Here is a 17,425-nt window from a genome sequence, read left to right as displayed (position 1 = left end):
ATTCCCTTAGTTTCTGTTAACATGCTACATTTTCAACCCACAATATTCTCATTAGGTTAAAAAAAAAACTTGCGGCATTCACCATCAGGATCTTCTCACCTTTATTTATTATAACTTGATTTTACAAAATTTTAAGTTTTCAAAATATAAGCAAAATGAACTACAGCATCAGAGAACTTTATTTAAAACGCATAGTCAGATATGAAATAACAAGGCTCTATGACCACGCATTTTCTCAAAACATGTAATACCCCTTTAATTATAGAATCTGGTTTGGACAACAGGATATTAGTTGAGCTTCTTTTCTACAAGAGCACTTGAAAAGTTGAGGCACTCACCACTGCGTCTTCTTAAAATCACATTCTTTTATTCACATAAATGCAGTGTCAGGCACCAGACGGCAGGGACAAGACAAGACAGTGAGCCCTGACACTGAACCCACCAACTGTCCCTACCTACTTGCCTCAAACGGCCCTAGGCGGCCGTGGAAAGCCACAAAGACGTTCCCTATACTGAGTATGTGGAACACAAAATGAGACAGACAAACAAACACAATAAAGAATAGTTAACAGTCTGGGTCACAACAATAGTGCAGCAAAAGTACAAAATCAGAATCCAATAGGTATAGTCAAACTCCAGCCAATATGGTCAGGGGCAGACGACAAGGAAGGGAGGTCAAAGATACAAAGCAAAGATCAGGAGATGCAAATAACAGAAGACACAAGCAGGCAGAGACAAAGTCAATAACCAGCCATGAGTACACAGACTGGGGTTAGTTATATAGGAGGCCAGGGTTCTGGTCCAGAACATAATTGAACCATCCCCCTGATCTCCAAGCACAGACACCTGAGAACAAAACACATCTACTGGCAGGAAGACCTGTCAGTCACAGCAGAACCAAAACACAGATTAACAGCAGGTGAAGTCGGGTGTGTCCACCAAACAAAGTGAGCAGATAAACCAGTGTTCAGACACCGCAAAACAAAACCCAGAAACAACAAATACAAGAAAATCAGCGCATTCTCAGCCGCACAGCACGAGTCGAGGGGCGCATCACACTCTGCAAAGATACCATCCTGACATGCAGGTACATAGATACAAACGAATGAACGGACGACAGCCTGTTTCGCGTGTCTAATCACCACGCTTCCTCTCGGCCGAGAGGAAGCGTGGTGATTAGACACGCGAAACAGGCTGTCGCCCATTCATTCGTCTGTATCTATGCACCTGCATTTATGTGAATAAAAGAATGTGATTTTAAGAAGACGCAGTGGTGAGTGCCTCAACTTTTCAAGTGCTCTTGTGGAAACTATCCACTGTACAACCTCTGTGTTGATTGAGCACCATCAGAGTTCTTTCCGGGATCAATGGACTGTATGGTGCGGTTTTCCCCTCTGGTTGGTAGTGCCGGAATTACCCTGGTGGAAAGACTGTTGAATTAATTGAGCTTCACACAAAAATACACAAAAAGTTTCAGATCCTTGTATTCATTTCTGTATTTGGATATTATAGTCACCCCTGTTTTAATTTTGGCACTTTAGGGCTTCTATAAGGAAATTGCAAACCCGACATTGACTAACATAGAGATGCAGTATCCTGAGAATGCCGTAGCCGACCTCACCAAGAGCAACTTCAAACAGTACTTTGAAGGGGGTGAAATTGTTGTTGCCGGACGTGTAACTGGCAATGACTTGAACTCCTTTATTGTGGATGTAAAGGCAGACGGGGTAAGTACAGATCATGTGCTGTAAACGCCAATAAACGAACAATCCTTTAACATTTATTCCTTTATTGTAAGCTACATTTACATATAACACAGCATGCAATGTATTTTATAGGAGAAAATGCCCCTTTCTTTCCTTATTGGGCTTATATTCTTTTACCTTAGGGCCCTTGCACTTTTGAGTATAGGAGGCAGAATTTACGAGCGGAGTCTGCGCAGCCAATTCTGCTTGTAATTCTGCCTGTCCTGTTGCTGATTTCATGTTTGCCTCTGCACTCCAAGCAAAGAATGAACATGTTCGTTCTTTGAGCGGAGAGCAGACGTGCAAGAGAAATACCATTGAAGCAATAGGACAGGCATAATGACAATCAGAATCTGCCGCACAGATTCCTCTCATAAATTTTGCCTCTTTTACTCTTTTACCCTTACTTCTAAACTCTTCATTAACACTGAAGTCTTTCTTGAAAGGGAACAGCTCACTGAGGGATCAGGTTTTATGTTGCACATAGAAGTCTAGGGGAAGTTGGGGCAGGAGCTAGTAATATGGAGGCAGAGACCAGTGGTCCCACCAGTGTAATGATCCTGGGGGGCAGCCAGAGAAGAGCCAGTGAGTAACCTTATGCTGACCACTGATTCAGCTGTATCTGTGACCACAACTCCCTTGTGCCCTAAACTTATAAAGCTCTAAGGGTGCGCTAGGAGCTGTAGTGTAGTTTGTAGCTGTTGTAATTGGGGGGTCCTAGGTATATTGTACACCAGAGGCTTTGTGGGAGTTTAGAATACATAGTTAGGCCATGTTCACACTTTGTAAGACACCGGCCGGGTCATGGAATAGCCGGTGTCAGAAAAGATCATCCCGGCCAGTACTGCAGTACTGGCCGGATGATCTTTATTGCCGCTGTATTCGGATGCGGGCGCACCCGTGTGTGCCCGCATCCGAATTCCCTGCTGCACACAATGGAGCATGCGGCTGGAGCTGCATGCTCCATTGTTTGAACTGACAAGGTTTTCTGCGGCTGCAGAAGACTGACATGTCAGTTTCTTGCAGAGCCGCTAGGGATCCCAGACAGAGTGTATACCATGTGTATACACTCCGTCCAGGATTCCATAGAAGGCAGCAATACGTAAGCTACGTAGTAATCATGGCCACTGTTGCAAATATGCAACAACGTCCGTGATTACTATGGAGCTTACGTAGTGTGAACATAGCCTTATAGTGGAGGTTCTATGTGTGGGAGTTGTCCCAGAACTGCACTAATAGGGTATATAATCAGGGCCGGCCTTAGGGTAGATGGCGCCCTGTGCAGAATATTCTTTTGGCGCCCCCCCCCCCCCCAGGCTGATTGCCCATCCCATCCCCAGCCTATGTCTTGGAGCCCATGTACTGTGAGATGCGGTGGTGAAAGTTTGGTAACCTTCTTGGTTTCCCGAGCTAGTTCTGTGTCTCACCGCACAGGATCTGTTACCTCTTCTCTCAGCACTGACAATTCTACTTGGCAGCCGGCAGCCTCATTTATAGGATCCTAATCTCCTCAGACTGCAGCCACTTACTGCTACTATGGTCACATCCCACAGACGTCCCCAGCTTCCCCAATAATATTTTATTACAGTATTACTGATGTACAGTAGAACTGCGGAGAGAGGACATGACAGATCGCCAGAGAAACTGTGAAGTCAGATACTATTTTAATTGTGTTTGAGAGAACAACTGTATTGCTTCCCAGTGTAACAGTGCTCCCCCTGTGATTGGGGCAGACTGGGGGTGACTGAGGGGGAGCTGGGGGTGACTGGATGTCAGGGCGTGCTGGGAGTAGTAGTTCTACATAGGCTGTCAGGGCATGCTGGGAGTAGTAGTTCTACACAGGCTACCAGGGCATGCTGGGACTAGTAGTTCTACACAGGCTGCCAGGACATGCTAGGAGTAGTAGTTATACACAGGCTGTCAGGGCATGATGGGAGTAGCAGTCCTACACAGGCTGTCAGGGCATGCTGGGAGCTGTAGTTATACTCAGCCACACATGAGCACTAACACACACACACACACACAGAGACACACACCACTAATACACAGATATACAGATATATGTATATATGTATTAGCGCTAAGTATGACTCGTTTGTTGTTTTATGCTACAGGGAGGAAGTATGCATAGTTTTCCCCAGACCTATTTAAAGGGGTAGTTCACAAAAAAATTCTTTCAAATCATCTGGTGCCAGAAACTGCCAGAGATTTGTAATTTTACTTATATTAAAAAAACTCATCTTCCAGTACTTACCTGCTACTGTATGTCCTACAGTAGCTGGAGATCAGGGTATCTATAAAGATTTGCTACTGCCCTGGACAGTTCCTCTCCTAGACAGAAGTGGTGGCAGAGAGCACTGTGTGAGACTAGAAAGAATCCACCACTTCCTGCAGGACATACAGCAGCTGATTAGTATTGGAAGACTGGAGAATTTTTAATAGAAGTAATTACAAATCTCTGGCACCAGTTCATTTTAAAGAACTGTTTTGTGAACTACCCCTTTAAGATTAACATTCTTCTCTTTATTCCTTACTAACTGCCATATAAAATGTTGTATTTTGAATAGGCTGATGAACCTATGAAATACACAGAAAACATTCCCCTGCAAAGTGAGGACTATGTGAGCAAACAGCAGAAATACATCTTCGGTGACTTTACAGAGAGACTCTGGGCGTATCTCACTATACAGCAGCTGCTGGAGAAACGGTATGTGTAGGGATCATGTGGTGCACCAAGAAACACTTTTTATTAATTAACTGGTGACAAAAAGTTATACAGATTTGTATATTATTTCTATTGAAAAAACTCAAGCCTTCCAGTACTTATCAGCTGCTGTATGTCCTGCAGTAAGTAGTGTATTCTTACCAGTCTGACACAGTGCTCTCTGCTGCCACCTCTGTCTATTTAAGGAACTGTCCAGAGCAGTAGCAAATCCTCACAGAAAACCTTTCCTACTCTCCAGTGACTGGAAAGAATATCACTTCCTGCAGGACATACAGCAGCTGATAAGTACTGGAGGGTGATTAGAAGTAAATTACAAATCTCTCGCATTTTCTGGCACCAATTGATTTGAAAGATTTTTTTTCCCGTGAACTACCCCTTTTAGTAGTTAATGTTTTTAGTATATAGTATGATGGATGAGTACATTTTTGGACATGATGGCATATGGTGAGTTTAATAACTTGTGCTCCATGTTGTTCTCTAAAATTATTTTATTGAATTTAAGGCTTTATGCAGACCCATCAGAAAAAGCAAACCTGACAGCCCAAGCACTTGATCTGTCCCTAAAGTTTAAGTTTGTGACTCCTTTAACATCAATGGTTGTTACAAAACCAGAGGAAAAAGAGAAGGAAGAAGAAACCTTAATTGCTGATAAGTTTGTGGAAGGTAGGAACATTTCTTATAATTGTAGTAGTAGAGAAATACTTTAAATAACTTGATTAAATCCCTAAAGAGGTATTCCACTCAACATAACTTTTGATATATTGCTGCCCATGGTGATAATAACAATTCCTTTCTATACTTGTTATTATCTATTCAGTCTCCTTCCCCCAGCTCTAAACTGCTGCTTTCTGCTGAAGATACAAAAATCAGTGTGTAAGCCTTTCTCTCTGTCTCCCCCTCCTCCCTCCTCCCTTCTGAGACAGCTGATGTAAACAACTCTCTGGCAGGCTTTATCTGCCTGCAACATTGTAGCTTCTTTGTAAAGCTGGAAGGGTTGTTCTGAGGTCAAGCTGCTGATAAACTCACTGTGATTAACCCTCCCAGCATTACAAAGACGATACAATGTTGCAGATAACGCCTGCCAGTGACTTGTTTACATCAGCTGCCTCAGAAGGGAGGGGGGATGAGGGGGAGGCAGAGAAAAAGTATCACCATGGGCAGCAACACATCAAAAGTTATGTTTAAGTGGAATACCCCTCTAACCCTTTAAAAGAACCTGTCAGTCTCAATGTGTCTGGTATGTCTCTCCCTATACCCATATAAAAAACAGCAAAACCGCACTATATACGTTTCCAGTAAATTCTCACTTCCGGGACTCCACTCCGTCCCACACATTCAACATCTCAGAAATAATGCTAGGAAAGGTACCTTTGCATGTATGAAGTGCCAACATTGTAATAGCATAATAAAAGGTGGCAAGTTTTCCCACCCCACGCAAGGTAAAAAATATGTAATTAAAGGTTTTCATACATGCAATGATACCAATGTGATCTACCTACTAAAATGCCCTTGTGGCATGGGGTATATTGGTCAAACCAGCAGACAGATCAAGGTTCGTTTAAACGAACATAAATCAGCTATCAGAAGATTTAATGGTGCAAAGGATAAGAAAGAAGAAGGAAAGGGTGAGTTTGGCGAGACTACGGTCGCACGCCATTTTTTTGAATATAGACACAATATTTGTGACTTAAAGTGACACTGTCACCCCCATTATTCATTTTTCAATCTTTAAAGATGTGTGTAACCCGCAAATAGCTCTCTGCATACCTTTTTGTATTTTTTTTTTTCATGAGGCGGGTTGCTGAGAAATTATAACTTTGCTGAGTGTCTTCTAGCGCCACTGGGCGGGGCTTAGTCCCTGAAGCGCCACATAGCCCCGCCCAGTACATCGCCGTTGACCCCGCCCCCTTTGGCACGTCATATCTCCCGGCCGACGCTCACAGTCTTGAGTACTCCAGGACGTCGGTGACGTGCACGTCCACATCCCCCTGCGTCCGTCAAGTGATGCGCACGGGTCACCCACATCCTGCGGATTATACCAGCCGCACAGTCCCTCGCCGTTCCGAGGAGGAGCGTTCGGAACGGCGAGGGACTGTGCGGCTGGTATAATCCGCAGGATGTGGGTGACCCGTGCGCATCACTTGACGGACGCAGGGGGATGTGGACGCGCACGTCACCGACGTCCTGGAGTACTCAAGACTGTGAGCGTCGGCCGGGAGATATGACGTGCCAAAGGGGGCGGGGTCAACGGCGATGTACTGGGCGGGGCTATGTGGCGCTTCAGGGACTAAGCCCCGCCCAGTGGAGCTAGAAGACACTCAGCAAAGTTATAATTTCTCAGCAACCCGCCTCATGAAAAAAAAAATACAAAAAGGTATGCAGAGAGCTATTTGCGGGTTACACACATCTTTAAAGATTGAAAAATGAATAATGGGGGTGACAGTGTCACTTTAAGGTGGCAAGTCATAGAACAACTTGAGGTTAGTAACAGCAGTGAGGAGAACCGCAGACTCCAACGAGAGGCGTATTGGATCACAGAGCTTGAGACATTGAGTCCTAAAGGACTGAATGAAACTTGCAGTTTTCGAGTGTTTCTATAAATGTATTAGAATATGGTTCTCCTTCAGAAAGGATCATGCGAGTGGTATATGAATTGCAAAAATGAATTGTTATAAGTTATGTGCGGTAAAGAGTTAATGCTTTTGCTCATATATTGAACTCCCACCCGTTAAGTTCTTGCGCATGAGGAAGGAGGAGCTTATCCTCCGAAACGTCCGCAGGACAACAGGTGGACGCTGGGTGAATGAAACAGCCTTGTGAGCATTGTTTGTACCAGCACCCTGAATAATAAAAGATTATGGATCGATGACCAAGACTTCGGGTATTTCTTTCGCTTAAAGAGTCCGGAGACATTAAAGGACGGCTGTCCGGAGGTGCTAAGGTACAGGTGGTGATTCTCCCTATACCCAAACAAGAGGAGATCTATAAATCAAGGTTGGTAGGGCAAACTAAGACCAGTAGGCACCATCCTGACTACTCATAGTTTGGGCAGCATGAAAGTGATAAAAAGTTCCCTTAAAGGATCAATATTTTTTGTTTTTGTTTTTGTCATCACATACATGTACATCATAATACAGGAAAGGGACCCTTTATGTGTGAAAATCATAGACACAGCTTGGGGTACTCCAGCGTAAAATGTTTTCAAATCAACTGGTTTTAGAAAGTTATATACATTTATTAATTCATTCTATTTAAAAGTCTTGTCTTCCAGTACTTATCACCTGCTGTATGTCCTGCAGGAAGCGGTGTGTTCTTTCCAGTCTGACACTGCTCTCAGCTTCTCTGTGCTCTGAACTGTCCAGAGGAAAAGAGGTTTTCTATTGGGATTTGCTACTGCTCTGGACAGTTCCTCTCATGGACAGAGGCGGCAGCAGAGAGCACTGTGTCAGACTGGAAAGAATACCCCACTTCCTGCAAAACATACAACAGCTGATAAGTACTGGAAGACCTGAGATTTTTAAATAAAAGTAAATTACAAATCTGTATATCTTTCTGACACCAGTTGATTTGAAAGAAAAAAGGTTTCGCCGAATTCCCCCTTTAATGACATAGCGCCAATTTTCTACTTCTTACATCTGACATGTTACTTTTAGAGGTTTATAAAGCTTGACACAGTTGTTGTTTTTTTAATTTTGGCTGATATGTTTTGTTTTTATTTAGGATAAAACTCCAAAATTTACAAAAAATGTAAAAGAAAATGTCAGTGTTCCTTTCTCTGAGTTTCTAAACTGAGAAACATTATTTTATGTATACAGTGGTACCTCTGTTCTCAAATTGGTTCAGGAAGGCAGTATGAGAAGTGAGCAGTGTTTTCCCATAGGAAATAATGTACAATATTTATTACATTGAAAAGTGCCCAGTTCAATCACTACAGGACATTACAGAACAGCACTTTATACTGTACATTATACACAAGAAACATTCAACAAAACCAGCAAATATAGTATAGTAGTCACTAACTCCTCACTCATCCTTTACTGTATACTGCCCCCCCCCATCCCAGCACTGTAACAGATGGGAGATGGTGGTGCACTGACTGGACTACTACTGTACTGTATATGCACTCCAGCAGTTCTAGTACTGTACAGGATGGGAGATGGTGGTGCAATGACTGTACTACTACTATACTGTATATGCACTCCAGCAGTCTTAGTACTGTACAGGATGGGAGATGGTGGTGCAATGACTGTACTACTACTATACTGTATATGGACTGTAGCAATGTTATACAGTACAGTATGTGAGATGGTGGTGCACTGACTCTACTACTACTATACTGTATATCAGGCATGTCCAAAGTCCGGCCGGAGGGCCATTTGCGGCCCGCGTTCCGAACTTTTACGGCCCCCCAGGTATCCAGCTTGCTATTATCTGCCTGTGTTATAAAGCATATAGCATGTAGCATGTAAAATGGTCGGCCCTCGCACATGTTCACTTCATCAAATTTGGCACTCTTCGAAAAAAGTTTGGACATGCCTGCTGTATATGCACTCCAGCAGTCTTATACAGTACAGGATGGGAGATGGTGGTGCACTGACTGTACTACTACTGTACTGTATATGCACTCCAGCAGTCTTAGTACTGTACAGGATGGGAGATGGTGGTGCACTGACTGTACTACTACTGTACTGTAAATGCACTCCAGCAGTCTTAGTACTGCACAGGATGGGAGATGGTGGTGCAATGACTGTACTACTACTGTACTGTATATGGACTGTAGCAATGTTATACAGTACAGTATGTGAGATGGTGGTGCACTGACTGTACTACTACTGTACTGTATATGCACTCCAGCAGTTTTATACAGTACAGTATGTGAGATGGTGGTGCACTGACTCTACTACTACTATACTGTATATGCACTCCAGCAGTCTTATACAGTACAGGATGGGAGATGGTGGTGCACTGACTGTACTACTACTGTACTGTATATGCACTCCAGCAGTCTTAGTACTGTACAGGATGGGAGATGGTGGTGCACTGACTGTACTACTACTGTACTGTATATGCACTCCAGCAGACTTATACAGTACAATATGTGAGATGGTGGTGCAATGACTGTACTACTACTGTACTGTATATGCACTCCAGCAGTTTTATACAGTACAGTATGTGAGATGGTGGTGCACTGACTCTACTACTACTATACTGTATATGCACTCCAGCAGTCTTATACAATACAGGATGGGAGATGGTGGTGCACTGACTGTACTACTACTGTACTGTATATGCACTCCAGCAGTCTTAGTACTGTACAGGATGGGAGATGGTGGTGCACTGACTGTACTACTACTGTACTGTTTATGCACTCCAGCAGTCTTATACAGTACAGGATGGGAGATGATGGTGCACTGACTGTACTACTACTGTACTGTATATGCACTCCAGCAGTATTATACAGTACAGGATGGGAGATGGTGGTGCACTGACTGTACTACTACGGTGCTGTATATGCACTCCAGCAGTCTTATACAGTACAGTATGAGAGATGGTGGTGCAATGACTGTACTACTACTGTACTGTTTATGCACTCCAGCAGTCTTATACAGTACAGGATGGGAGATGGTGGTGCACTGACTGTACTACTACTGTACTGTATATGCACTCCAGCAGTATTATACAGTACAGGATGGGAGATGGTGGTGCACTGACTGTACTACTACTGTACTGTATATGCACTCCAGCAGTCTTATACAGTACAGGATGGGAGATGGTGGTGCACTGACTGTACTACTACTGAATTCTGAGCATTACTTCCAAGTACATTTTCGTTCGAATACCGCAGTATTACTTTACTTCAAGACTTGGGGCCCGAAAAGTGTTTGAGAACTGAGCAAGAGTTTGAGAACCAAAGCAAACTTTCCTTGAAAATACAGTTTGAGTTCCAAGCAGTTCTACGAGATACCACTGTATAAACTATTTCCTTTGACAGCTTGTAATATTTTGATATGGTAGGTGTCATGTCTAAATCTGTTATGGACCTAACAAAAGATATAGAGGCTTTTGCTCATCAAAGGCAGGAGCCTCGCTATAAGAAACAAATTCATTTTTTTTTCTTTTTCCCTAGGTGAACCAAGTTCTTCTCAAAATTTTGGTAAGTATTCATTATGTATGCTGTAGTCATGCTCGCTCATCTCTGTTGATACCTTTTGAACCTCAAGAGCTCTGCAGAATCTGTTGCCGCTATACAAATAAATTATTATTATATTGCAAATCTGATTGCTGCGAATTCTTGAACAATTCTGCTCTTCATTGATTTGCTACATGACCACCTTCAATGGCATTCAATATGGCGGCCATTCTCCAGACCTAAAAGGTGCGCCCGCATCTGAATTCAGCAGAAGTGAAAATCATCTTTCCGGTACTGCAGGGATGATCTTCTCTGACAGCGGCCATTTTGTGACCAGGCCGGGTCACAGAACAGCTGGTGTCTTACGCCATGTGAACATGGCCTCAAAATACAAAAATTATAATAATTTCATTATACAACGCCACCTTATAATGCAGTGCTGTACAGAGACTGCCATCACTTACATGCAGTGCCAGTTTATTGTAAAGTCCTAGACAACCCCTTTAAAGGAGAAATCCGGCGAAAATTTTTATTAAAGTATTGTATTGCCCCCCAAAAAAGTTATACAAATCACCAATATTCGCTTATTACAGGAAATACTTTTAGTAAAGTGCATAGTAAATAATGTACAATATTTATTTCATTGTATAGTGCCCAGTTCAATCACTACAGGACATTACAGAACAGCACTATATAGTGTACATTATGCACAAGAAACATTCAACAAAACCAGCAATTATAGTACAGTAGTCACTAACTCCTTACTCATCCTTTACTATATAGTGCCCCCCCCCCAGCTCTGTAACAGATGGGAGATGGTGGTGCACTGACTGTACTACTATTGTACTGTATATGCACTCCAGCAGTCTTATACAGTACAGTATGTGAGATGGTGGTGCACTGACTGTACTACTACTGTACTGTATATGCACTCCAGCAGTCTTATACAGTACAGTATGTGAGATGGTGGTGCAATGACTGTACTACTACTGTACTGTATATGCACTCCAGCAGTCTTAGTACTGTACAGGATGGGATATGGTGGTGCACTGACTGTACTACTCCTGTACTGTATATGCACTCTAGCAGTCTTATACAGTACTGTACAGTATGTGAAGACTCACCAATGCTAAGCTCACCAGGTACAACCCACCATCCACACTCACAAAAACGTTCAGATACCGAGAAAAGTTTGAATTCTGTACATTACTTTCAAGTACATTTTCGTTCGAATACTGCGGTATTATTTACTTCAAGACTGGGGGCCTGAAAAGTGTTTGAGTACCAAAGCAAAGTTTGAGTTCCAAGCAGTTTTAGACCCGAGGTACCACTGTATAAACTATTTCCTTTGACAGCTTCAAATTTTTTGATATGGTAGGTGCCATGTCTGAGGCTATGTTCACACTACGTGAACAACCTGCCGTTCCGTGACCACGGCCGGTCTCAGCCCGGATCATCCGGGCCGGTAAGTACTGGACGGATTATCTGTCCGGCCGCGGAGCTCTGATGCGGACGCATTAGCACGCCCGCATCAGAGCTTCCCATAGCGCCATGAAGCGAGTGGCCGGAGCCGCTTGCTTCATTGTGTGAACTGACAGGTCTGTCTGCGGCTGGAATTCAGTGAACTGACAACTGACTTGTTAGTTCTTTGCGGCCCAGTATGGGATCCCTGCCGGAGCGTATATGATGTGTGTACGCTCCGGCCGGGATCCCATATCGGATAAGGCATTGTTCTGCTGCGCAAAAAGTACGGCCGTCGTTGCCAATGGCAACAACGGGCTGTACTTTTACGTAGTGTGAACATAGCCTAAATCTGTTTTGGACCTAACAAAAGATATTTTACTCATCAAAGGCAAGAGCCTGGCTATAAGAAACAAATTAATTTTTTTTTTCTTTTTCCCTAGGTTACCCAAGGTCTGCTTATAATTTTGGTAAGTATTCATTATGTATGCTGTAGTCATGCTCGCTCATCTCTGTTGATACCTTTTGAACCTCAAGAGCTCTGAGGAATCTGTTGCCGCTATACAAATAAATATTATTATTATATTGCAAATCTGATTGCTGCGAATTCTTGGAACAATTCTGCTGTTCATTGATATGCTACATGACCAACTTCAATGGCATTCAATATGGCGGCCATTCTCCAGACCTAAAAGATGGGCATATATATATATATATATATATATATATATATATATATATATATATATATATATACATACAGTATATATATGTAATTATTTATAATTTTTCAATTGCATTTTTGAATCTTTAATTAAAAATATTGTTTAAAGTCAGATAATCCGGGTATTTGCAACCTCTGCAGTATCAGTCAATCACTTGTATTATCAAATAAACAATTTGATAAACAAATCCCTGAATACAACATCTTTAGTATATGTTCACACAACGTATATTGTCATAAAAGTACGGCCGTTATTGAAATCGGCAACAACTGTGGTACATTTCACGGAAATATACGTTGCCTTGTCTTGTATGGGATCCCGGACGGAGCGTATACACAGAGTATACGCTCCGGCCAGGATATCTCGCGGCGCCGCAAACAACTGACATGTCAGTTTTCTGCGGCTGCTATTCATTGAATAGCGGCAGCAGAAAACCCTACAAGCTCCATAGTGTGCTGTGGGGAGTTCTGATGCGGGCACGCACAGATGCGCCCGCATCAGAACTCTGTGGCCCGAAAGCTCATCCGGCTGGTACTGCAGTACCGGCTGGGATGATCTTCTCTGAGACCGGCTGCTCCTTGACCCGCCCGGGTCATGGAACGGCCGGTCTCATACATAGTATGAACATGGCCTTAAGCTGTTGTAGGACTACACCCCCTACCATCTGCATGCTATGAGTTGCAGTCCTGGAATACATACAGACTATAGATGGTATGTAACCTGTAATTCTGTATCACAGGGTTGAGGCCACTATACAACCTCCTTTAGCCGAAGGTGTCCATAGTCCTGGAAGGAGGTGGCACCGTGATTAATACTTGGCCGTGATTAATACTGAACTTACATTGTTCTGCTATCTGACATATCAGATTTCTGCGGCTTCTATTCACTGAATAGCAGCCATAGAGACATGTCAGTGCACACAATGGAGCGTGCGGCTCCGGGCGGATCCCCACGATACCACTGCTTATCCCCACGCTGAGCCCTATCCTCATGAAACCACTGCTCATCCCCACAGTATCCCTACTGCTGCTGATCCCTACGATACTACTACTGGTCCTTCACTGGTCTCCAATGACTACTGCTGCTCCTGTACTGGCCTCAAATGACTATTGCTGGACCTCCACTGGCCTCCAATGACTACTGCTGCTCCTTCACTGCATTTGTGACCTTTTTCCTGCATAGACCCTGTCATGGTGAATTTCCTGCATAGATCCTGTAATGGTGAATATTGAAGTCTAAAAAAAAATATAATGATGTTACTGACATGTAGAGCCCTAAATTCAACCAAATACACTTCCCCCGTAGCATATAGATGCTTTAAACTATGAAATCCAAAGAAATCCTAAATCCGGTCGGAGCCAACTTTAAAAAAAAATCCGGAAGTCCTGTCGGAACGAACTTTTGAGAGGTTCGCTCATCTCTTCTCATCACTACAGATGGGAGATGGTGGTGCATTGACTGTACTACTACTGTACTGTATATGCACTCCAGCAGTCTTATATAGTGCAGTATGTGAGATGGTGGTGCACTGACTGTACTACTACTGTACTGTATATGCACTCCAGCAGTCTTATATAGTGCAGTATGTGAGATGGTGGTGCACTGACTGTACTACTACTGTACTGTATATGGACTCCAGCAGTATTATACAGTACAGGATGGGAGATGGTGATGCAATGACTGTATTACTACTGTACTGTATATGCACTCCAGCAGTCTTATACAGTACTGTAAAGTATGTGAATCCTCACCAATGCTAAACTCAGCAGGTACAACTCACCATCCACACTCACAAAAACGTTCAGATACCGAGTAAAGTTAGAATTCTGTACGTTACTTCCAAGTAAATTTTCGTTCGAATACTGCAGTATTACTTTACTTTAAGACTGGGGGCCTGAAAAGTGTTTGAGAACCCAGCAAGAGTTTGAGAACCAAAGCAAACTTTCCTTGATAATACAGTTTGAGTTCCAAGCAGTTTTAGAACCGAGATACCACTGTATAAACTATTTACTCCGACAGCTTGTAATATTTTGATATGGTAGGTGTCATGTCTAAATCTGTTATGGACCTAACAAAAGATATAGAGGCTTTTGCTCATCAGAGGCAGGAGCCTCGCTATAAGAAACAAATTCATTATTTTTTTTCCCCTAGGTTACCCAAGTTCTGCTTACAATTTTGGTAAGTACAACATGGAGAGAAAGGAGCTGCTGCACATCACACCTATGGCTGATACTAATGCCGCTAGGCTATTTTTAAAAACCAACGCCAGGATGTTGGTATATAATTTGATCAACAGCATGACTACAGCATAGTTGCTAACAGTCCTGGATTTGCCGGGACTTTCCCGATTCTGAGGAAGCAGTCTCGGCAAAACCATGTCCCGGACATATCTCGGGAGCTCCGCCCCCGCTGCTGGAAGCCACGCCCCCTTCCAGCGCGAGTGATGTCACTCATGCAGAGCAGGGAGAGGAGTCCCTGGGGGACTAGAGTAACTATACTGGTGAGGTAAGTATAGCTGTTGTTTGTTTTAAATACAGATGAAGGGACAAGAGGATGCTGAAGGGGGTACTGGTATGATGATGAAGGGACAGGAGGAGGATGAAGGGGGAAGTAGTCTGATGATTGAGGGGCAGGAGGATGAGAGGGGTAGTACTATGAAGATGGAAGGGCAAGAGGATGAAGGGGTAGTAGTGTGATGATGGAGGGGCAGGAGAATGATGAAGGGGTAGTAATAGGATGATAGAGGGGCAGGAGGATGAAGGGGGTAGTAGTATGATGATGGAGGGGGAAGGAGGATTATAGGGGTAGTACTAGGATGATGGAAGGGCAGGAGGATGAAGGGGGTAGTAGCATGATGATGGAGGGGTAGGAGGATAAAGGGGTAGTACTATGAAGATGGAAGGGCAGGAGGATGAAGGGGGTACTGGTACGATGATGAAGGGACAGGAGGAGGATGAAGGGGGAAGTATTATGATGGAGGGGCAGGAGGATGAGAGGGGTAGTACTATAAAGATGGAAGGGCAGGAGGATGAAGGGGGTAGTAGTATGATGATGGAGGGGAAAGGAGGATTAGAGGGGTAATACTATGATGATGAAAGGGCAGGAGGATGAAGGGGGTAGTAGTATCATGATGGAGGGGCAGGAGGATGATGAATGGGTAGTAATATGATGATGGAGGGGCAGGAGGATGAAGGGGGTAGTAGTATGATGATGGAGGGGGAAGGAGGATTAGAGGGCTAGTACTATGATGATGGAGGGGCAGGAGGATGAAGGAGGTAGTAGTATAATGATGGAGGAGCAGTATGATGGAGGGGGTAGTAGTATGATGATATGAGGTGCAGCTGCATCATATAGGTACAAACTACCAGTATGTACAGTCAGTCAGTAGAGCTATCTCTAAGTCTCAGCCTGCTTCAAGACTGGGGGCCCGAAAACTGTTTGGGAACTGAGCAAGAGTTTGAGAACCAAAGCAAACTTTTCTTGAAAATACAGTTTGAGTTCCAAGCAGTTTTAGAACCGAGATACCACTGTATAAACTATTTCCTTTGACAGCTTGTAATTTTTTGATATGGTAGGTGTCATGTCTAAATCTGTTATGGACCTAACAAAAGATATAGAGGCTTTTGCTCATCAAAGGCAGGAGCCTTGCTACAAGAAACAAATTCATTTTTTTTTCTTTTTCCCTAGGTTACCCAAGTTCTGCTCCAAATTATGGTAAGTATTAGTGATTATCGAAAAGTGAGATATTCGAATATTCGATATACGTACGCATATCCCGCGAAAATTCGAATATTCGATCGAATATTTGATCCTAATAAAGTCTATGGGAACAAGTATTCGATTAGTGAAAAACATCTATTTGACCATTTGGAGGGTAAAACCGGAAGCTGGGGGATTTGAACACTTATCGAATATTTATCGAATATTCGTGGGATATTCGTACGAATATCGAATATTCGAATATCTCACTATTCGATCGAATATCTATTTGATTGAACAGTATTGGCTCATCACTAGTAAATATTCATTATGTATGCTGTAGTCATGCTCGCTCATCTCTGTTGATACCTTTTGAACCTCAGGAGCTCTGCGGAATCTGTTGCCGCTATACAAATAAATTTTATTATTATATTGCAAATCTGATTGCTGCGAATTCCTGGAACAATTGTGCTCTTCTTTGATATGCTACATGACCACCTTCAATGGCGTTCAATATGGCGGCCATTCTCCAGACCTAAAAGATGGGCTCCCTCATCTATATATATATATATATATATATATATATATAATTATTTATATTTGTAAAATTGCATTTTTGAATCTTTAATTAAAAGTATTGTTTAAAGTCAGATAATCCGGTCATCTGCAACCTCTGCAGTATCAGTGAATCACTTGTATTATCAAATAAACAATTTGATAAACAAATCCCTGAATACAACATCTTTAGTATATGTTCACATAACGTAAAAGTTTTAGTAAAAGTACGGCCATTGTTGAAATCGGTCGGGATCTCTCGCGGCGCCGCAAACAACTGACATGTCAGTGCACACTATGGAGCGAGCGGCTGCGGCCGCAAGCTCCATAGTGTGCTGTGGGGAGTTCTGATGCGGGCACGCATGGATGCACCCGCATCAGAACT

The 17,425-nt window shown here is 43.1% G+C and overlaps 1 protein-coding gene across 1 annotated transcript in view; it reads left to right on the top strand.

The window, feature by feature from the left end:
- Positions 1-17,425, top strand: part of LOC138788817 (inter-alpha-trypsin inhibitor heavy chain H3-like) — a 62,268-nt gene that overhangs the window by 33,447 nt on the left and 11,396 nt on the right. Inside the window, exons 13-19 of the mRNA XM_069967133.1 lie at positions 1,542-1,727; positions 4,313-4,452; positions 4,973-5,133; positions 10,598-10,624; positions 12,505-12,531; positions 14,938-14,964; positions 16,474-16,500. Coding sequence (XP_069823234.1) covers positions 1,542-1,727; positions 4,313-4,452; positions 4,973-5,133; positions 10,598-10,624; positions 12,505-12,531; positions 14,938-14,964; positions 16,474-16,500 — 595 coding nt within the window. The remainder of the gene's footprint in view (positions 1-1,541; positions 1,728-4,312; positions 4,453-4,972; positions 5,134-10,597; positions 10,625-12,504; positions 12,532-14,937; positions 14,965-16,473; positions 16,501-17,425) is intronic.

Source organism: Dendropsophus ebraccatus, chromosome 4 (assembly GCF_027789765.1).
Source record: "Dendropsophus ebraccatus isolate aDenEbr1 chromosome 4, aDenEbr1.pat, whole genome shotgun sequence".
NCBI classification, from domain to species: domain Eukaryota; kingdom Metazoa; phylum Chordata; class Amphibia; order Anura; family Hylidae; genus Dendropsophus; species Dendropsophus ebraccatus.
Note: the sequence above shows the minus strand (reverse complement) of the source record. Positions and strands in the feature narration are given on the sequence as shown.